The 22,735-nt window shown below is 40.3% G+C and overlaps 1 protein-coding gene across 1 annotated transcript in view; it reads left to right on the forward strand.

Annotated features, from left to right (window-relative positions):
• Positions 1-22,148, forward strand: part of LOC137297991 (nuclear envelope integral membrane protein 1-like) — a 34,661-nt gene extending 12,513 nt beyond the window's left edge. The window contains exons 3-8 of the mRNA XM_067830007.1: positions 4,512-4,719; positions 5,999-6,071; positions 6,408-6,501; positions 8,089-8,435; positions 10,488-10,649; positions 17,865-22,148. Of these exons, the coding sequence (XP_067686108.1) occupies positions 4,512-4,719; positions 5,999-6,071; positions 6,408-6,501; positions 8,089-8,435; positions 10,488-10,649; positions 17,865-18,006 (1,026 nt within the window). The 3' untranslated portion in view covers positions 18,007-22,148. The remainder of the gene's footprint in view (positions 1-4,511; positions 4,720-5,998; positions 6,072-6,407; positions 6,502-8,088; positions 8,436-10,487; positions 10,650-17,864) is intronic.
• The last annotated feature ends 587 nt before the right edge of the window (positions 22,149-22,735 follow it).

Below are 22,735 nucleotides of genomic sequence, written 5' to 3' on the forward strand. Positions count from 1 at the left end.
GAAGGCGAAAGTCTTTATTCGTTGGAATCTCAAACTCCCCACAAACACGTTCATAAGCGCGTTTATCATAGGGGTTATTCGTCATACTCCACGCTTTATCTTGGGGAAGAGGAGCACTTATTTCCTTCAATATTCGTCTCGTTTGATAATAAATATGAAACAAAATAACCGCCTTACTCAGTTCGTCTATACCGTAGTCTGGTGTCACACCCGACCCTGTCGTCGCACACCACACAGCAAAGTTTAGTTGGTTCTGCCAAAACTGCATTGGGTTTTGATTCCAGTTTACCACCGCCTGCGCGTTATTAACGGACACGACATAGTTTTCAAAGATATTAATAAAGGTTGTTTTAAACCCCGTACTACCTTCCACCACGATTTTCAAGTGTGCTAAATCCATATTATAATATATAATTTATATATTATAATATGTACATAATACTTCCAGGAATAACGAGCGGTGAGGCCGTTCAGCTGACGCACGCGATCGATAACACGTCAGGCCAACTTGAAGTCGCACTCTGCGATATCACCTACCTACCGCAATGGACTAACATCAACGCCAGCAACAATAAGCTGTTCGTCAGTGGGGCTCGCAGTCAGATAACTGACGGCTACTACAGCGTGTGCTCTCTAAACGACGAGGTCTTCAAACCCCTGGGAGCCGAACTCAAGATGAACGACTCAAACGGCACAGTGGTGTTAATCAACAACGGAAGAACCTCCTTGAGGCTCGGCCGACCATTAGCGAGGATACTCGGTATGTCTCCTGACGAGATAAAACCAACAACAACCGTCACAGGCACGAAGTTACCCGACCTAGTACCGTACCGAGAGCTGTACATTCATCTCGGTCAGGTGAGCACAACGTACAACATTCAAGGAGGTCACCCTTCCACTATACTGAGAGCAGTGCCGGTGAAAACTGAGAAATACAACGACGGTAGAACCGAGTCGTTTTCACCACGGCAGTATAAGAGATTAACCCAGGGCAACATACCTGAGCTGACAATATCGGTGTTAGATATAAATCATAATCCTGTAAATATAGGATACCTCAGCTTAACGCTTCATGTAAAATGACCAGCGCACAAGGGCCCGGAGTGAAAAAATGCGTCAATATCGGGATCTCCGACCTCGGAGACACACGCGGTTTCGACACTCCCGGAGTAGATGGTAAATCATACGCCTTGCAACTGAAAAACAACATTTACAAACGCGTTGAAGTCTCCGGTGGAACCCTAAGTGATATAGTAGATACCACAAGAGCAAAAATCAACACTAAGTACGCCCTTGTCAACACCGGTAATAATAATTGGATAATATACCCATCGTTCGGGGGTAAACTGTTCGACTTAGACGATGTTGAAAGCACTACCGTCGCCCGAAACAAACCATATATGCTCGTCTTCACCGAAGATGACAAGTGGGTGTTGTTACCCGATAACGACGACTGGTTTCTCAATATTAGACTCGTCTCTCCCTACGTGTTCACGGATAACAAAGACAACCACCTAAACAAAGTTGTGAACAATGGAACCCTGCTCGTGGCTTACGTCCCAACTCAGAGATGTAGCGTAGTCGTCAGCCCAGTCAACACTATAGCAGCCCACATGCTATCGAGTAAACCGACCATACAAAACGTGAAATTGCAGTTGGTGTCTGAATTCGAAGGTGTGGTCACTATACTAGAGGATCTACCGGCAAACTCAACACTGATCATCAAAGTCTACCTAGGGGAACCATCGGGGAATGATGTCGAGATCGTGAAGGGGATCAAACTCGGGTGGGGTAAACAACATCAGTATCAAGTTTGCAATGTTTACGTGCGGGTGGGTGTCGGCTCCAAGACCAGTCTGCAGGGGGTCAACGTGATCGTGGAAAACAAGATATCACTAATCAATATCTTCCTGCCTAACAACATACACTTCATGGGTATGAAGTTCACCCCTGAACTATTATCAGAAAACCAGTTGGAAATTATATCGTAATAGTATAATAATGACCAGTCATCGTCCCAACACTACACTTAACGACCTAGGAGATACGGAGGGATTCGATCAGCCTGGTGAGGAAGATGAATTATATATCCTGCACTTCAAAGACAACGTGTACAGACGGGTGCCGTTACCAGATTTAAAAGAACCTAAATGGCTGATCAACTTAACATTCACCTCACCTTATATCACATTAAATAATGGGGTTGTCTCTAAGATTAAGAACAACGGTATCTGGGCCGGGGATTTCATTCCGGAGAGGGCATTAGTACACATAGCATCTACTGGTTATGAAAAAAAGGGGTTAAGTGCTTATCCAAACAATAAATTAACATTTAGCAGTAATCTTGATAGAATATCCTCCCCTTTCACCCTCATCATAGAAGTCTTCTTTACGTCTTTATTCCATGGAACCTCCCCAATAGTACACCAAATTTTACCCGGGGTGTCAATACGCTGGTCTTACATAGACCAATATTGTCGTATTGTTATACAACGGGATACCACGGGTCCTATAAACCACTTAATAAGCCTCCGTGGGGTTTCTATTACAACAGGAAATTCTATTAGCCTCTCACCTATTGCCCTGACTAGTAGTCTAGAACTTGTAGACTTCAAATTCATTGATAGACTTTTAACTGAAACCCAATTAAAATATCTTTCAAAATATACATTATAGGATGGGTCTGTACCCAGTCGTAGAGGAAGTAGCGAAGACGCTGGAAACCGTAGATGGGTTCCGCTTGAGGCAGTTATGTGATGTGAAACGTCAACTAGAACAAGACCGTGACACGCGGAAAGCACTATGTAAAAAGTATAATAGAGCTTTCAATATCGTGGACGGGGCTGACACTACCCTTATGGCAACCAGCATGGGACTAGGGGCGGCAGGCGTTGGGTTGTTAGCTACCATCGTGGCTGCACCTATAGTGCTAGGTATTGAAATAACGGCAGGGGTGGCAGGGTTGGCAGGGTTGGCGCTTAAGTTAGTATCACGCAGACTGCATCGTAAGGCATTGAAACACGACGAGATCAGGGTTCTGGCCGAAGCAAAGCTCAACACAGTGAGTGAGCGTATTTCCACGGCACTCTCTGATAGTAAGATCTCAGAAGAGGAGTTTCGTTCAATCCTCTCTGAACTCACAAAATATAACGGAATGAAACAAGATATTCGGTCCAAGTCTCGTAAGTCTGCTATCAGCGAGGACGAGAAAAAAAAGTACATAGAACAGGGGATACAAAAAGCCCAGCAAGCCTTTATTACGAACACCAAAGTGATCGTAGGCGGTTCACATTAAACTGTTTCATCGATATAAACGTGACATAGGCACAGTGTTACCTCCAACACACGTTAAGTAGTAGGGGTAATGTATCTATACCAGCCGGGGGAACACGAGGGTGATAGTCGTAAGCGGGCCACCGATCCTATATGGTCAGTCAAAACTTACAACATAGATAAAGTGGATATGAAAGCCGACGAACCTAACTTGTACTACTTGAGGGATGGGCCGGGTAGGGGTTTTGTAAGAGAAGAATTATTGATCGTACTGTACGGCACAGTGTTACCTCCAACACACGTTAAGTAGTAGGGGTAATAGTAGCAAGAGCTAAGGGCCCAACCAAAGCCTTATTTAGTAAATAAGGCTTTGTAGAGACTTTTCTTGAAAGTGTTTTAGAACTGTCATTCCCTATACTACTTATATACCATTTTCCGGGTAGGTAAATGTTTACTATCATTTTGATGCACAATTTTGTATAGATAGTGGTGTATTTTGACAAGGCATTCTGATTTATGTGTTAGATATTGTTTATGTTAGTTTGATGTGTATTGTAATTGAATGTTTTTATAATAGAGGGTAATATGATAGTGAAATTCCCATATAACTGTGGAGGAAATGTCATGTAATTGTATTTTTAGAGTTTGAATAAATGTATCTTATCAGCATTTCCATCACGTCTGTTGTGTTGATGTCAGTCATGTTGGTGGTCAAGCTGAAGTAGCGCGACAATGTTGTATATACATGCATAGTGAAGCGCCGTGAAATCAGATGCATATTCAATCCAAAAATTTCGAACTGCATATGTGGCAAATTCCTGAGTCAGCGTCAAAATCCATGGAGTTGATGTTGTTATGACCCGCCATCATTGTGGTCAAATGGAAGTAGTTCTCACTATAAGACTTGTTAATGCACGGTGAAACGGCCTAAAATCAGATAGTGTCAATCCAGAATTGATGCCATCTGATTTTTCTGAACAACCAATCAGAATCCAGTATTTTCTTGAGTCGTGGTAGAATCATAGTGTGATGGCTGATGAGATCCATATATTTCCTTAAGATTTTTGAGCACTTGAGTGAAACATACTGCCCAGCTAATAAACCTTCATTCAAACATTAAGAATTGGGGGCAAAATAATGAAAATTTACACAGACCCGAAGCAAGATTCTTAAAGTTATGTTGTGGATGAAGATCTTTTGAAAAGAATGTATGTTCATAACTGTTGTTGTGATTCCAGATCCGGGTTTTGGAATCTGAGCTTCACCAGGACTTTAACTATGTGTATGGTGAAAACCTTACTGATGTGAAGGAGCACTTTAAGTCCAGCTACGTCAGCCTGTGGAACTGGTGGAGAATGAAAGAAGAGTTTTCTTTCTTACCTTTCAATACTAGCTGTCTTGGTATTGCCTCAAGCAAAAATTACACTGTTGAGTTCAAAATAAAGAGTTAGTATGCTTTAATACCTTCATAATCACCAGTTGTGTTACATGATATACATGTATTTAGGATTACACGTTTTCAGTAAAGTACAAATCGTACTGCTTTTGCTAGGTTGAGTTCCATCCAGGGAACTCATTTCAATTTTGTCAGAGCTATACACAGAGTCTGTGATGTAGACTACAAGTTGTGACTTTCTTATTTGTGGGAGTTGCTGTTCTTTAGTTGGTCAAATGGCTAATGTTGCTGGCGATTAGGTGCCTTGCTCAGAGTGTAATCCCAAATACAACATGTTACATGTGACCACTTTTTAAAGGACAATGTGTATTCTCTAGCTTGGTTGTCATCAAAAGAGCAAACACATGGTTTTCCTCTTGCGTGTTTCTATGTGAATTTGTCAAGATTGATGATTCCGTAACTCTCTTATGTTTAACAAGTTATCAGAATTTAGTATTTCTGGAACAGTTCTGTCTATGATTTATGTAGTAGTTTTCACTGTGAGACCATAGGCGCCAGAAGCTGTTGAGTGTCCTTTAAGGAGTCATTGCAGAGTTGCCTCCCTTTATTGTAAGGCCAGGCTCTGTTGGATGTGGGTTGTATTTCTGGATTTATTCAGTATATGATCAGGGATTTATGGGACACAGATTCCTGTGTCTAAAACTCATAAAAATGAACAATAAATGCAGCAATATTTATTAGCGTATCTACAAGGAAACAGAAAAAATCTGAATGTTTTTTGTAAGAATTTCAATCTAGTAACAGTTAGTTATCACTGCATCTGCTACTGCCCGGGGTATGGTATTGTTTGCTATTTAATTACTGTAGCAATGTGATGATCATGATACACAATACAATAACCGTATCGGAATTGCAACAATATTACAATATAGCATTAATAATCATATTTAAGTGTCTGGGCACCCCCCTCATTTTCTCAGCTTGTATTTTGTAGCCAGTCACCACTTGCACAAAGCAATCTTAGTACTAAGACAATCTTAAGCCTTTGTTGGAGAATGGGAGTTACAATCACTGTTGCACTAAAATCGCTTTGTGCAAGTGGGCCCAGGACCAGGGACCCTCAAATGTAGGACTCAAGATAAATCGGTGATGATTCTCATGTTAGCTCCCTACCTCTGGTTACAGTTTTCAAACAGACATCTGCTACCTTTGAAGTGCAGAATTCTAAGTGAAATACTGTTCAAAGCATGTTGATGCCTATTCTGTCACTTACTTATCAGTTACCAGTAAATGAGTTTCAAGTTCAGTTGTCTTTTTCATTCTATCCAGATCCTGAATTATGGTATGTCTTCTTTGTTGTCCTGGGCATTGTCATCTTCTTCTATGCTAAATCTTGGAGCAGGTATTGTGAAATTTTACCCAGTTTGATTTTCATTTTATTAACACAATCAAACTCAGAATGAATTTTGTCTACTCCAGCAGGATGTCATGATGATGTGTTCCATTCAACAACCAGATTATCTATTATTCTTCCAACACAATAACAATTGTAAGGAATAACAGTATGGTCTAGTGCCATATCACACCTGATTGTGCCACTGGTTTGTTGAAAATAAATAAGGATGTTTATTGTAAATTATTGTGTAACTACTGTACACTGTTGCAGTGTCTAACTTATTTTAGAATATTTTCCTTTAATATATAATAAATTTACAGGTATCCTTTTCATAATTTCCAGAAATGTTGCTCTTCACTATGGCACAGGTATATCGGTGGGCGTGTTTGCCTCGCTTCTCATAGTTGTCTTCATCCTTAACAAGCTTATGCCACAGGTTAGTGTGCCAGAGTGTCAGTACTGTACAACCCTGTTTCAAGTCTGCATAGTACTGCAGAGGCAGGCTTTGTCTGCATAATACTGTTCAGACAGAATTGGTAGTCTACATAGTAATGTCGAGAAAGGTTGGTAGTCTACAAAGTAGTGTCCATACAGGATTGTAGTGTACATTGCACTGTCCATATGGGATTGTACTTTTGTAGTCCACACAGTACTGTCCATACAGGATTGTAGTGTACATAGCACTGTCCATATGGGATTGTACTTTTGTAGTCCACACAGTACTGTCCATACAGGATTGTAGTGTACATTGCACTGTCAATATGGGATTGTACTTTTGTAGTCCACATAGTACTGTCCATACAGGATTGTAGTGTACATAGCATTTTCCATATGGGATTGTACTTTTGTAGTCCACATAGTACTGTCCATACAGGATTGTAGTGTACATAGCACTGTCCATATGGGATTGTACTTTTGTAGTCCACATAGTACTGTCCATACAGGATTGTAGTGTAACATAGCATTGTCCATATGGGATTGTACTTTTGTAGTCCACATAGTACTGTCCATACAGGATTGTAGTGTAACATAGCATTTTCCATATGGGATTGTACTTTTGTAGTCCACATAGTACTGTCCATACAGGATTGTAGTGTACATAGCACTGTCCATATGGGATTGTACTTTTGTAGTCCACATAGTACTGTCCATACAGGATTGTAGTGTACATTGCACTGTCCATATGGGATTGTACTTTTGTAGTCCACACAGTACTGTCCATACAGGATTGTAGTGTACATAGCACTGTCCATATGGGATTGTACTTTTGTAGTCCACATAGTACTGTCCATACAGGATTGTAGTGTACATAGCACTGTCAATATGGGATTGTACTTATGTAGTCCACATAGTACTGTCCATACAGGATTGTAGTGTACATAGCATTTTCCATATGGGATTGTACTTTTGTAGTCCACATAGTACTGTCCATACAGGATTGTAGTGTACATAGCACTGTCCATATGGGATTGTACTTTTGTAGTCCACATAGTACTGTCCATACAGGATTGTAGTGTAACATAGCATTGTCCATATGGGATTGTACTTTTGTAGTCCACATAGTACTGTCCATACAGGATTGTAGTCTACTTTGCACTGTCCATACAGGATTGTAGTTCACACAGCACTGTCCATACATGATTGGTAGTCTACTTAGAACTGTCCATATGGGATTAGAGTCATGCGGGTACAGAGCTGCCTGTCAAAGTAGTACAGGGTACAGACCCAGTTCTGATATAATCAACCTTGCCACTCTAGAAAGCTAGGAAGTTTACTGAATTTTTTTCATATTATGTATCTGGATTTATATGTTTGATATTTTTTTTGCTTAAGTGCTTGTGCACAAACCAAAATTACCATAATGAAGAAATTATGAATAGGTGATGAGTTCATATAGTTTCAGTTTTCTTCATGGCATCTCAATTCCGGTCAATTTGTGATTTTGCAAAAGTATTTCTTAATGTCTTTAGAACTACTTGAACATGTTGAAGAATTCAGTGGACATATTTTGTACTTGTTTCAGCGATTGAAGACCATTGGGTATGCATTCATGCTTGTGAGTGGCTCAGCATCCATGTTCATCCTTCAAACAGTGACCCACAAGTTCAATGAAATTCTTCAGAATCACTGGCATCTTGCACTAGGTTACATCTTAGTCACAGGGCTCTTAAGCTTTGCAGTTGTGTACAGATATGGCCCTGTCAAAGATCAAAGAACTCTCAACTTAGTGAGATGGACGCTGCAACTTGTAGGACTGTTGTTTATTTACATTGGAACACAGATTCCAGAAGCTTCTATTGCAATCATCATTATTGTGCTCTCTGTGTATAACTTCCCGAGGAGGGTTGTCACAAAATTCACATCCTTCAGGTAGGTTCTCCAGCTGCATCATACAATTACAGTCGAACCCTGTTTATCCGGACGTTTTGGTTTCACTCGAAAATCGTCTGGATAGCGAGACATCCAATTGACTGGATCAAGCAAGTAAAACGTGCAAATAAAGTGAAAGCAAACAATTTCATGTATGTATATCAATAAGTCAACAGTCAATAGTAATAGTGAATCATCTTAAGATATATGTGTACCGAGAATACATATCTATTTTGCCAACTGCATATTCTTTTTTTTTTAATTTTAAATGCCCTGTAAACAAATGACATTGCGTCGAACTTGTACTGTCTGCAGAAAGTAAACTTCCAGACGGGATCACATGTCTTAGATCATGTGGCAAGCTATTTTTAACTTGCATCGCGAAAGATAGCAGTGGTCAATTTGTAAGTGTTGTATACAGTACAATTATAGTGTAGTTTACCTTAATCCGTAGTATGTGTTTTCGTTACTGATGAGATGTTCTCACATGCGCCAAATCCTAATGAACAAGCCAAGTGACACACGTCACTAGTGTTTTGGTGGCTAATTAAGCAACTCACACCAAATGCCTTCTGATAGATTAAGAATGAAATCACATAGTCATGCTGTAAACGGTATTGACGTGACACATACACATGCACGTTGCACAGATCTCTTTTAGTGGAAATCAATTGGAATGGTTTGAAAATTTGCTGTCCGGGTCCAGAATCACCTTGGTTAAGCAAGTACAATTAATAGTCGCAAGTTTTGTTTTACATAAAAACCATCCGGAAGGCGGGAATTCCGGATATGTGGGGTCTGAGTAAACGGGGTTCGACTGTACCTTTCAGATGACTGTCTGAGTTTTTATCAGTGACTCGTGTGTTATCAGGCAATAAATCCTTGTTGTAAGAGAAGGATAACACAAAAAAAGAAATGTTGTGGTTCCGATTACACCTTTAAAATCTGACGGTAGGTAGATAGGATTTCTTCTTTTTACCGTTGCTTAAAAGCAAAGTCTGAACTCATAAAACATTTATTAATGTGTAATTGTTTCTTCAATCAAGCTTGCAGCCATCGTGTCAGCTTTCATTTTCAGAATATTTAATGTCCATTGGTGAAAAGAAAAGCAATGTTATCTGAAATCTTATTGTATTCATACTGCTTAAAAACAGTAGGGTCAGCACCAGAGTCATTTGTGTAACTGAAACCACAACAGTTTTGTAGGCTTAATGGGATTAGCTGGTCAGACTCACTGACTTGGGTGATTCAGGTCATCATGTCCCATTTTCATGAGTTAATGCTTATAGTGTAAGTCCTTTGATTGTTCAGTCCAGACCTGATTATTTACAGACTGCTGTCATTTACTTAGAGGGAATAATGCTGTGAGTAATGTTAAACAACAAACAATGACCAATGGGTAGATGTAAGTCTTTATTTGACAAAGAAACATGTTCTCATGTATTTTTTTATTTGTTTATGTTATGTGCATGTTTTGGACCGTTCAGAAACAATGAGTGATGTGTTCAATGTTTAGTTGTTCTGTTACAAGAAAGTTGTGTACAGTGAACACTTCTGTAACTGTTGTTGAACATTGTGTGATACATGTTATCCATTATTCCTCGAATATCATTACAAAGCAGAGCAATAAATATAAATAGTATCACGTATAAACCAGGACAGCACAATGACAACTTAATCCACATGTAAAGACATATTCGTGCATGTTTTGTGATATGGTTGACTACAAGACTACACATCTTTTTGATTAGAACCTGTTGACCCTGCTCTTGCTACAGTCTGGGATTTTTCAGTTTCTGAGATTATTAGACCAGCTCCAAGATCACTAGACTGTCAATTCCATATGGGCTTTCTAGTTTTGGCAAATCAAATAATTTGTTGTGGTCATAAATAGCGTCATTGTATTTGGTCAATTAAGAATGACAGAATTGCAGTCTGTACATTCATGTGCAAACATTGGTTTCTTTTGATTAAGTTAGTTCAGCATGTTCGTACTGTTACCATACAATCTAACGTGATCCAATTCCTTGACATGTGATGTTTGTTTTAAAGGTACAGGTTCTTCCGGCCAAAGATTCGTCTGCTTACAGAGGAAGAGTTTATTATGCAGGGACAGGTGGAAACAGAGAAGGCCCTGGAGGAACTGCGGTCCTTCTGTCAGAGCCCTGAATGTGATTCTTGGAGAGTCATCAGTCGCTTGAAAAACCCATCCAGGTAACCATGGTGTCAGTGCTGATTCATGAATATAGTCCAGGACGTGTGTTCCTTGTAATATATGATTCAAGTGGAATCAGCTCCTCATGACTGGCGTGTGAAGTCTTAGCGATTTAGATGTCTAAAGGTCTTGATAGCACGGATGACTATCAATGGGGAAACAACTATTGTGATGGCAGTAGTCTATCGCAACATACCATTTCTCTCCTTGAATTGTCTCATTTGAAGTCTGTTCTCAAATGAATGTATGGTTTGTATGCAGTGAAAATAAGTTGAAGTAGTTTCAGTTTTGTTAACTGATAAGAAACTTGAAACCACAATCAATTAAACACAGAGTTAAAATATAAACTCATTGAAGCTGCAAGTCTGCACCCGAAGAATAAAAATAAATCAGAGAAACTTGTAAATTTTACAATAAATTGTATATTTATATACTTATCCTATCTCACTTTATGCAGTTCTCTTCTTGTATTCGACCATATGTGGAACATGCTTTTGCTAAGTAGAACGAAAGTTGTTGGGCTCTGATCGCCCGACCTCTGCCCTCTCTCTTGCTATCGACACCTGTGAAACATCCTTCATCTCGTGCAGCATGCTCAAGCCTCACGTGACAACCCACAGCTGTCATTCTTTTACTTGTGGCCTAACAGTGAGGACATGTCAGGTGGGAATAAGGATAGGATAAGTGTACAAATACAGTCATGACCCGTTTATCTGAACCTCAGATATCCGGAAAACTCACCTTCCGAATGAAAATTCCTTAAGATGAATTCACGATGTTGTAAAATTACTCACCTATCCAGAAATCTGTTTTCCATAACCGTATGGTCATTTTCACTTACAAAACACTAAATTATGTGCATTTTTTGTCTCGTATATCTGGATGGCTAAACACCTGTATGTTTACACACACGATCACTGAGGGCCTCTCGTGTCGTAACATGAAAGAAGTTGGTAGTCTTTGAAGAGTGAGGAGATTAATTACCTCTAAGTAGCAAGGTGACACTGTGTTAATTTTGAGGTGTGTCAATTTGTGGGTCACTATAATTAATTAGTCCGGATGATGAAGCAAGCCTGGACAGCTGTGAGGGAAAAGATAATTGCTAACTGCTTTCGTCATGTGGATATTATCCAATCAAATGAGGACCCGCAAGAAGACATGGCCTTGTTGGAACTTCGCGATGCACTACAATCCTATGTACAAGTTGCAAATGTGACTGTTACTGCTGATGATCTTGTGAATGTTGACAGTGACGAACTGACTGGGAAAAGTTCTCTCGCTTTTCTGCACAACCATTGCAAAAAGCTATGACATATTTCTTCAAGCGAGCATAACTGCATGAACAGGCAAGAGACATTTTATATATGCTGTGATATTTGTTTATGTGTAATCAATAAAGATTATGTACTATGTTTGTTTCTTTGTATGTTTCTTTGTACATTTGGTCCGTGGTTCAGATGTCTTAAAATTCACTTATCCGGACACTTTCAATAAAAACACAAGTGTTCGGATAAATGGTGCACGACTGCATACAATTTATCGTAAAATTTACAAATTTTCAAACTTATCCTATCTCAGGTTTTACAGTATCCCACAATTGGCAGGAGAGCCACATATTACCCTGACAACTCACATCAAGAGGAGTATGCATGTCACAATTAGGCCAAGAAAAGTATCCGTCCTTTGATACTAACTCTACACAGCACAGAACTCCATTGAGTGGGCGCTCCCGAGTACCTGTGTTTTTCTGCCAAGCTTTCTTTTGACAAGCAATTGGACGTAGTTTGGCAAGTAATCCCCACCGCCCTGCAGATTTGTCAGGAAACCCCAGCCTCAGAGAGTAGAGGTGAGCAAGTGGAATGTTGATCTCAGCATGTAATACCAGACTAGCCCACAGTCTGTCATACTCCTGCATGATGGTATGTCCATGCCCTAGTTCCCTAGGTGAGTTGATCTTGCCTGTTGAAATAGTACTTAAGACGTAGATAACATTGACATCTTTTATTAAATGTATAGCTATTCGATCTTGCGAACAAACGCTTATCTGCGATTCTTGGAGGAAGAAACTTGCTGTGCCAAGACAAAGGGCTCAAGTCTCTCAACATCCACCACCGATAGATCCTGTAGATAGTGTTAGGTGAGGACTGTCTCTGAACGCCAGAAACAACGCTCGAGCAGTGTCTGTTCTAGAACTGAAAATCTTGAGGGGATTTCTCTCCCCCTCACGAAAAAAAGAGGAGTGATTTGGAAAATGTGGGGGAAATACCTCTATTACCGTCTTTCAAAATAGTGTGGATGTACGAAAATTATTGCAACCACCACCAGTGAAACTATTGCTATTGGAACACTTCTGTATGTAGTTTCCATTCTGTTGGGGACGGATGAACTGACTGAGATAGTGAGTGTGTGATGACATTCTTCACTCCTGGAATGTGATTGGCATGCACTGTAATCTTGAGAGAGTCTACTTGATCGCATAACTGCTGAGTCCATTTGAGCAGTTGAGATGACCCTGTTTATCCCATCTGATTGATGTACCACGCGACTGCTACGTTGTCCAAATGAATCATCAGAGACGTTGAACGTAGAATGTTCCGCAAATGTGAGATGGCCAGAATGACTGCCTTCAGCCCCAAAATGTTGATATGAATTGCTTAATCTCGGAGGGACCACACACCCGACACTTGTGCTCCCCAACCCAGACCTGAAGCATCCACGTAGAGATTGTGCACTGGAGCGAACAGCTCTAAACAAATGCCGCTGCAAACGTTCAACTCCACCAAAGGAGACAAGGATACAACTCCATCAGCAGTGAAATGCATTTCTCTGCAGCCCCTTCTCTGATATGTGGTGCCAAGAACAGTTGAAGCGGACACAACTGAAGCTGTCCTCAAAGTGTCAGTGCTTGTGCAGATGACAGAAGTCCTAATGGTTCCTGCAATCAACGAAGGGATCTTGGTTGGTTCAAGGCAAGGGGAATGAACTGAAGCATCTTGAGAAATCAGTCTCTTAGAACAAATAGTTTATTGGCTTTCGTGTCAAAAACTGTTCCGATGAATTATAGCCATTGAGATGGGACCAGTTCCGACTGCTGATGTTTCACAAACCATCCCAACTGGTGAAGTAACCGCATGGTGAATTCCATATGGTGAATAAGTAGTGACCAGTCACTCTGAGCTTGAATGCAATCGTCTATGTGTGCCTCGAGCACAATCCCCCTGCGATGAAGGAATCTGACTATGGGTTTAGTTACCTGTATAAATAGCCATGGGGCCAAGGAAATTCCCAATGGAAGGACTCTCCACTGATAATGAATCCCGTCGAAGACAAACCAAAGAAACTTCCGGTGGTCTGGCAAGATTGGAATTTGCAGGTACGCATCCTGCAGATCGAAACTGATCACAAAATCTCTGGGCTTGATCATTGACTGAAGGATGGCTACAGAAATCATTCGAAAGTGTGGTGGAGGTGGAAGGTAGAGTTTGTTGAACAGTTTCATGTTGAAACTGAGTCTGAGCCTGTCTGAGTCCTTCTTGGGTACAAAGAAAATCGGCGAATAAAACCCCTCTTTGAGTGGAGACGGACCCAGAGACTGTATGGCCAGTTTCTCCAGAAGCGACGCTCTAGTAGAGCGCAGGACCTTCATCTGCTGAATGGGATAAGTTTGAAGTACAGCTGAACAAGTAAGCAGAGGATTGCCTATCACTGGAAGAGGAAATCTCAAGGCTAAGATGTCTTGAATGTACTGGTCCAAGATTGTCCAATTCGGGGCATAGACGCCAAGACGTCCCTCAACTGGTGATAAGCAAACAGGATCTGATGGAACTGGAAGCACTAAGTCTGATACTATTACCTTCGAGTCATTGTCTATCCTCCTTGTGAAACCCCTAGGATGTGGACTTGACAGCTGACTGCTCTGTGGAAGAACGTCATTGCTTACCTCCACAACCTCTTGAACCGCTTCTACAAAAGGGCTCAGATGAACCAGAGTGCAGATCGGGGTTCATCGGGGTGTAACGAGAAGGCCGAGGTCGTTTTAGTGAATCGTCCACCTGCATACGCTGAACACATAATAATTCCACTGATACTTGCATGTGAGCATCTCTCCAAACCTTGTCTGCCACTTCTGTAATTGCACCAGAGAACAACCATCTCCCAGACCACGGTTGTCTAAACAAGTCAGTTTTGAATCTGTCTTCCCACAACAACAAATTCAAGGGACCCCTCCATCTCAAAGCTGTCATGTATGCCAGGAATTGAGCCAGTTGATCGAAGATTGCTTGAACCAGTTAGATGCATAGTAGATGGTGAATAGATGAGTTTTCAGCTGCAATTTAAAATAGCCAAATAATTTCATTGCTCTCAGTTCTAAGGGAAGGTCATTCCAAAGCAGTGTTTCAGCAGTTCTAGAAGCCCTAAGTCCATCTCTTTTCAGTCTGTAAGGTGGGACTTTCAGAAGTTGTAGGCTCCCAGAGCACCGATTTCTTGCTGGCCGATGTTCACACAGCAGTTTATTAAGGTATGGAGGAGCTGTGCCCTCACGGCACCTGAACATCAAGCAGAGAATCATATGCTTGATCCTGGCTTCTATAGGAAGCCAGTGTAGGGCCTTCAGAAATGGACTGATGTGGCTCATCCTTGAAACAAGTGTCACAATCCTGCTGGCGGTGTTCTGTATCAGTTGGAGTTTCTTCAATGAAGATTTTGATATCAACAGTGAGACTGTTCCGAATTTGACCGATGGATCGAAGATAGAAGTAGACAGACCTGCATAGATTGTTCACATGATCTTCCATAGTCAGATTTGAGTCAATCACAATGCCCAGGCTTTGGACGCATGGCATGAAATCGATCTCTGAATAGCAGATCGACAAGCTAGTCTCTTCTACACATTCGAGTTGTTGTTTCGTGCCAAGAAGAATGGCCTCTGTTTTTTCAGCATTCAATTTGAGCATCCTGTTCATCATCCAACTATGGCTGTGATGTTATTAAGAGCAGATGATGTAATATCATTTTTAAAAGTCTGGAACATTTGGGTGTTGTCAGCATAGGAGTGTTAATTGACATCATGATGTTGTACCACCCAATAAATGCTGTTGGTGTAGAGAATAAAAAGTACTGGTCCCAAAACCGACCCTTGTGGAACACCACAGGATAGGGATACTGGGCTTGACTTGTGATTATCGATGGCAACTGACTGGTATCTACCGGATAGATAAGATGAAAACAGGCTTAAAGCTCTACCTCTTAGCCTTATTTCATGGGCAAGCACTTCAAGCAACATGTCATGATCAACAGTATCAAAAGCCACTGACAAATCTAGGAGGACCAGGGCTCCAAGTTGACCTTTGTCAATGCCAAATCTGAGGGCATCAACCACACTGAGGACTGCTGTCTCTGTACTGTGGTTCACTCTGTAAGCCGACTGGAATTCATTTAGTAAAGCATTGGAGTCGAGGTGACACTTGAGCCTTATGTTCACTGCTCGTTCAATAACCTTGCAAATGAATGTGATGTTTGACACTGGCCTGTAGTTTTTTAGCTTCTCAGGGTCAAGGCTAGGCTTTTTCAAGAGTGGATGGATTACGGCCTGTTTAAGATTATCTGGGAACACTCCGGAAGACAGACAACAGTTCACTGGTGCTGTTAATATGGGCAGGAAGACATCCAGTATCTTCAGAAGAATCCAAGCAAAGAAATGTCATCATCCACCTGTGGTGAAATAACCAACAATGGAAAGCCATGTATGTGCGCAGCCGACAGGTTGAGCCACTGAGGTATCCACTGAAGGTGACCAAGAGACCGGGATGATAGGATGCATAGGCGAACCACAGTAGGAGTCGGTTGAGATGTGATCGTAGAACTCATCAATGGCACTGACGAAAACACCAAAGTCACAATGTGTGAAGAGTGTCCACTTAAAGATACATATTGAATCCACAGAAGCGGAGACCAATCCGGGAACTGGAACACCAAATAGAACCGCTGCACTAGGGGTAAGCGCCGAACTCAAGGAATACGTTAAACTGGAAACAGGTCTATGCGTTGTATCGAACACATGCACCGAACCCAGGGTGTGTGGCGCACTGGTAGTATTTGCCGAATGCCAGTTAAGTGACACCCGAACTTGAGAACTTGTGTGGGTTAAAATTGACGAGATCCAGTGTGACGTCATCACAAGTAGGGAGTGGTGCACTTAATACACGCAAAGATCTCCATGCCTCCACAGTTCCATGAAGTGATAAATGTGATCTAAGATCGCCAGGCAGTACTGTAGACGAATTTGGCAATGATTCAACTACCATAATCGCCGGTCCAGTTTTATAAGCACCAATCACGGAGGAGAGATGAGACTGTGCCGGGACTGATGTAGAGTGATCTGAAGAACTTGTAGAAGATAACACACCCACTCTTGATGGTGATGGATCATCCGCTGGAATAGTTCATGATGATGGCTGTAATAATTAATGCAAATTCTCACTCAAGTAAGAGTCTGAAGCTTCAGCTGAAAATTCTTCATCCGCTGCTGGAGTTTACGAACATCTAGCTGTTAATTTCTTGCGATGGTCAACTTTCGGCTTCTTAGATGAAGAGCTTCCATCATCCGCTTTCCGCCGATTACGATCAGTAAGATGACGAGCTGCAACTCTTCCATATTCTGCAAAGGCATCATCACTCAGCTGTTAGCAATACGTACACCTACAGTCCCAATCACAGCGACCCAGTCAGTACACAAAGAATGCGGATTGGCTGATGAAAAGTTCAAATTACATCCATCATATTGTTTCCGTTTCTTCAAAGATTTTACCATGTCGAAATTGGATACAAAAGCACATCCTCACTGTCAGGCAACAAGTAAGAGAATGGCAGCTGTGGGTTTTCACGTGAAGTTTGAGCATGCTGCACGAGATGAAGGATGTTTGACAGTTGTCTATAGCGAGAGAGAGGACAGAGGTCGGGCTTTCAGAAGCCAACAACTTTTGTTCTACTTAGCAATAGCAAGTTCCACATATGGTCGAATACAAGAGGAGAGCTGCACAACGTGAGGTAGGATAAGTTTACAAATATAATTTTTTGTCAAACTCAGGTTTGGTAACACCCCAAGATTAAGAGAAGCCTCACTGGTGTTGTAAAGTATTGGAAACAGTAGTGGTAGAACAAAACATCTGCATGCCAAGGAGACATAAAATGAATACTTGTTGATTCTGTTCCAGATTTGCCAAGTTTGTGGAAGGGGATTCTCACATATCTGACTCAGAACTGTTGGACCATGATTCAGTGGATTACTTCTCACCTCCATCAGATGATATCTCCGACAATGAATCAGAGACAGACTTCCGTCTCAGCACTCCATAACGATTGCCAACATTAGGAGAGTGGGATATTTTTTGTATCAAACAGCATGATCGATCATTTTGAGTGCAATTATTCAGGCACTTATCATGATACTATGTTACACTGAGTTCTGTTCTGTGTCGTATCTTAACAAGTGTACCTTATGTAGTCATATTCTCCATTGTTCTGGTTTGCAGGGGTTTAACTGGTTGTTTTCAGAACCTGATACTTGACCCAAGGTCTCCAGCAAACATCAAGATAAATGGGTAAATGGGATAAATGGGTATTAAATGAAATCACTATGTGTAATTATTTTTAATGTGACACAAACAAGATAAGAACAAGTCACTTCTTTTCACATTTAATTTGATGCAATGAGAATGAAAGAAAAATAGGCCTGTGAATTGCCACTGACTTTGCCACTGCTTCTGTCCTAGATCCTAGATGATTCATTGGCCTCTTACTTTCTTCTGAATGTTTCTGATGGATGATTATTTATCTTAAGGGGGCGGTGGGGTAGCCTAGTGGTTAAAGCTTTCGCTCGTCACGCCGAAGACCCGGGTTCGATTCCCCACATGGGTAAAATGTGTGAGGCCCATTTTCTGGTGTCCCCCGCCGTGATATTGCTGGAATATTGCTAAAAGCGGCGTAAAACCAAACTCACTCACTCACTCATTTATCTTATGCGGGAAAAAAACAAACAGGAAAATGTCCTTAAAGGTCAATTTGTTTTCTTTCACTTTCATGAAAAGAGTCATCAGCATCACCATATTTTCATCTCAGCTTTATGTGAGAGACAGGCTACTTTGCGAATATATGTACCGGTATGGTGCTTGTTGTCCACCACCATTGGGTGAAGAATAAGGCCTCAGCTGACTGATCTTGCCAGTAAATGACTTTTGTGTTCATTACCTTGATGTAGTTGTGACCACAGTTTGTTTCATCTTAATGTTTGAAATGGATAACTCACTAATTGGTACATTGGGCTGACAGTTGTGGCCCTATTTAGTTATAGTTGTTTGTGTCCCACAGTCAGGTGAAAAAAAGCTTTCACAGGTATCATGAAGTGTTACTTGTGATATTTGTATGGAAGTATTTTCATAGCCCCAAAATACATTAAAGTGACTGATATGAATATCTCAGGGTAGTATCTGGAAGATTTGATGTGTTTTCAACAAATACATTATTGCAATCCTTTTTGGAATCATCCCCGACAGTTATGGGCTTCAGCAATAATATTACAGCATGTTTCAGCATGTTCATTGTAAGTATCATGCATCATCAAGTTCAACTTTATGTGTATAAATTAGAATATTTATTATGATGTGTATATGCATCCTCATACTGTATATTGCAAATTCCCTCAGTCTTCAGTCCCATTACACCTGATCCAAAATATGCTTGTCTGCCTGGATATGCTCGCCATGTGTTACAGTTAGAAGTCAGTTTCTGTTGCATCAAGTGCTTGTATTGCTTGATTTCTGCAGGATACGCCTCATGTTGTTTTGACAATCTGTATGTTACGCCAAAATATGCTTGTCAGGATGGATATGCTCGCCATATGTTTATCAGTCGTTTTACGTTCTCTCTTGGACCTATAAATGTAGCAGTTGAAAAGCAAATGCAAACAAAATAACCAATCGTCACACACCCACTGCTACACCTCAAAGTATCTATAAATTATAAATAGTCCCTATAAGCTATCTCCTTTACCTGATCTTCCCCACTGGAGTGGCATGTTTTGTGTTCAGTGTTACAGGGGCTGAAAAGAGTGAAGTTGTAGTATCTAATGATGTATCTGGAGAAGAAATAATTTACAGTTAGAAGTCAGTGAGTCAGTTTCTGTTGCATCAAGTACATGTATTGCTTGATTTCAACAGGATACGCCTCATGTTGTTTTGACAATCTGTATCTTACGCCAGCGAAAAGATCATAAAAAATATTTCTTTTAATGTTTTTATATGACGTTTGTGACTTGTAAATGGAAGTATGCAACCAATATGGATTTGCTAGTAAGGGAGTGCGGTTAATGGTCTTTTTATATGCTACACTTGTGCCAAAATATCATTTTTCACCTGAAAACAGAAATGTCATCATTCATTCTGTGTTTAGTGGATCATCAATTGTGAGGATGCTATTTTTTAGAATGGTTTTGTTTCTTTGATGGGAAGGCTGAACAATTTGGAGTGGCCCTGAACACCTTTCTTTCCAAGGTAAGCATGTCCACCAGTTTGTGCCAAGGTGAAGTTTCCATGCTTAGCTTGATATTGGCTGATGGACAATCTTGTCATGGGAAGATACTTCAGATATACATAATTATTATTGTGAAACAGCGATTGTGATTAATGAGATCATGTGTTTTATTCACTCTAAACATATGTACATATTTCTGAGTCAACTCCTGTGTATCATATTGCCGATGTGACGTTAAATATTAACTCACTCACTCACTCCTGTGTATCAATGAGGCTGGACTGATATACAGGTGTAGTTGTAGCCAACTGTTTCGGGTTTAACTGCAATATATTAGAGGCATCAGGACAGTTGTATATTAACTGTAACAAATCCATTTCTTGGGGACAAGGGCTAGAAATTAATAGAATAGACCCCCCAGTACCTTATTTATTGCTTGTTGTAAGATTATTGACTTGACACTTGAACTTCGTGGCTTTGTCTGAGAGGTTGCCATGATATACTGAAGCTGGCATACAATAAACAAAACTTTCTTCAAATGGTCACTTTTAATTTTGGAGAATTCGTTTTATCAAGACACTACTTAATGATTAAGGTCTAATGGAGGGTGAAAAATTCCTCAAGTACAAGAGACAGGATCCTCAGTCCCCAAAGTCTGATGACAATGTTTTTGTACATGTTGTGTAAAACTACAAAATCATGCACAAAGGCTCAGTTGGCCTGATCATCCTAATGGTCTGTGGTCCTTTTGTATATTATCTTGGAGCTAAACTTTGACAAACACCCAAGCAACCTTGTAAAGTTGATCAGGGTGCTAGACTGATTGTACCAACTGAAGATCAAACTTAGGTCATACATATCTAGCATCTCACCATCCCTTTTACATTGTTGTAAAGTCTTTGGGTACGTTGGAAGTTGTTTTGTTCTTTTGTTGCACAGTTCCTGTTACTATCTTATATACTGCCCAAAACATGTTAACAAACAATAAGGACTGGTCGTGCCAGAATAACTATAGTCATAGGAACACACTTGATGCTCTAACTTTTAGAGAAGAGTATCAGTTGCTTCCTGTTAAGTGTTGAAAAGTCCTGTTGGTGCAGTGAGTCTTCTGTTCCCTGAAGTTATACATTCAGATATTTCCATTCTGTTTTTCAAATGTTCTCTCTGTTGATATTAGCATGTGAGGAGGGTGATTATCATTTAAATAATGACATATAACTTCATCTTAACTCCAGTTACTACTGGTACTTTTGTGGTCAGTTTATTGCACTTACGCTGTATTAGTGTGTTGTTTTCCTGTTCAGTGTGCACAGAGCCAAATTGTACGCATCAAATTAGTTTCAGGTTGATTCTGTGTTAAGTCCTCAGAATGTTCAAGAAAACCCCTGTGAACAAAATACTCTTAATAAATAAAAGTTATCCTGTCTGTTTTTATGGTAGATATGCGATACAAGGAAATACTTTGTGTTTAGTTAATTTAATCTTTCCACAAGCATTAGCATGTTTGATAGTGTTATGTCATGTTTAAACTCCTTTGTAAAGAATATCTCTCTCCCAAGATGAACATTGAATGTTTTCCAGGAACGTGCATATTATTATATTACTTTTCAAGGTGTGTGTTTAGTGATCGAGACAGTTACAACTAGCAGTATAGTTCCACTGTCATAAATGTTTGCTCATGGATTGAGTGTGTATAAACAGATAAACAGTTGTATCAACATTACCTGCTTTAGGTGACTCTGTATGTTATCAATCATCGTTTTCTTCATTAGTCCTATGAGTTGTTACACAATTCAGTGTCAAAAATATATTGTTACTTATGAAGCAAGTACATTGAAAAAAGGTAAATTGTTTGGATTTGAATACTGCTGTGTGAACAGAAAACTGCACATATTGAACAAATCATATTTTTTATATCAGAGTGGAAAATGTAGACAGATCATGGCCATTAAATATATTTTTTTACCAAATCCTTTTCTGTTTTTGTTTTGTTTGTTTGTTATTTTGTTTATTTGATATGTGTGTGTGTGTATGTGTGTGTTTTGAGGACATCAGCTTTGAACAATTGCCTAAAAATATACTGAAACTGATTTTCTGCTACTACATGTATTTGTTTCAGTCACAGTAAACGATAAGTCGTGTTCTTGGCAGGTGAGGAAATGGATTTGGTTGTATCTGATTGGAACCAAGCTGAACCTTGACCTTCATCTCAAGGTCACAAGGGGACTTTAGCGTTTTACCATGTCAGCAAGATATCTCAAGAACCGTTCACTGTTTTTCTTCATATTCAACACCAAGCTTTATCTAGGGAAGGTACAGAACCCAGTCAATTTTGGTGACCTTCTGTTGAATTTCAAGGTCACGGAAACACTTTGAAGATTTCAGCATGGTAAACTGCATGTTAAGCTTGTCAGCGAGATATCTCAACTACCGTTCACTGTATTTTCATATTCAACACCAAGTTTTTTCCAGGGAAGGTGCAGGGCCCAGTCAATTTTGGTGACCTTCAGTTAATTTTCAGGGTCATCCGTACATACGAATTGGAACCGTTGACTAG

The sequence above is a fragment of the Haliotis asinina genome, chromosome 10 (genome assembly GCF_037392515.1).
Source record: "Haliotis asinina isolate JCU_RB_2024 chromosome 10, JCU_Hal_asi_v2, whole genome shotgun sequence".
Lineage (NCBI taxonomy): Eukaryota > Metazoa > Mollusca > Gastropoda > Lepetellida > Haliotidae > Haliotis > Haliotis asinina.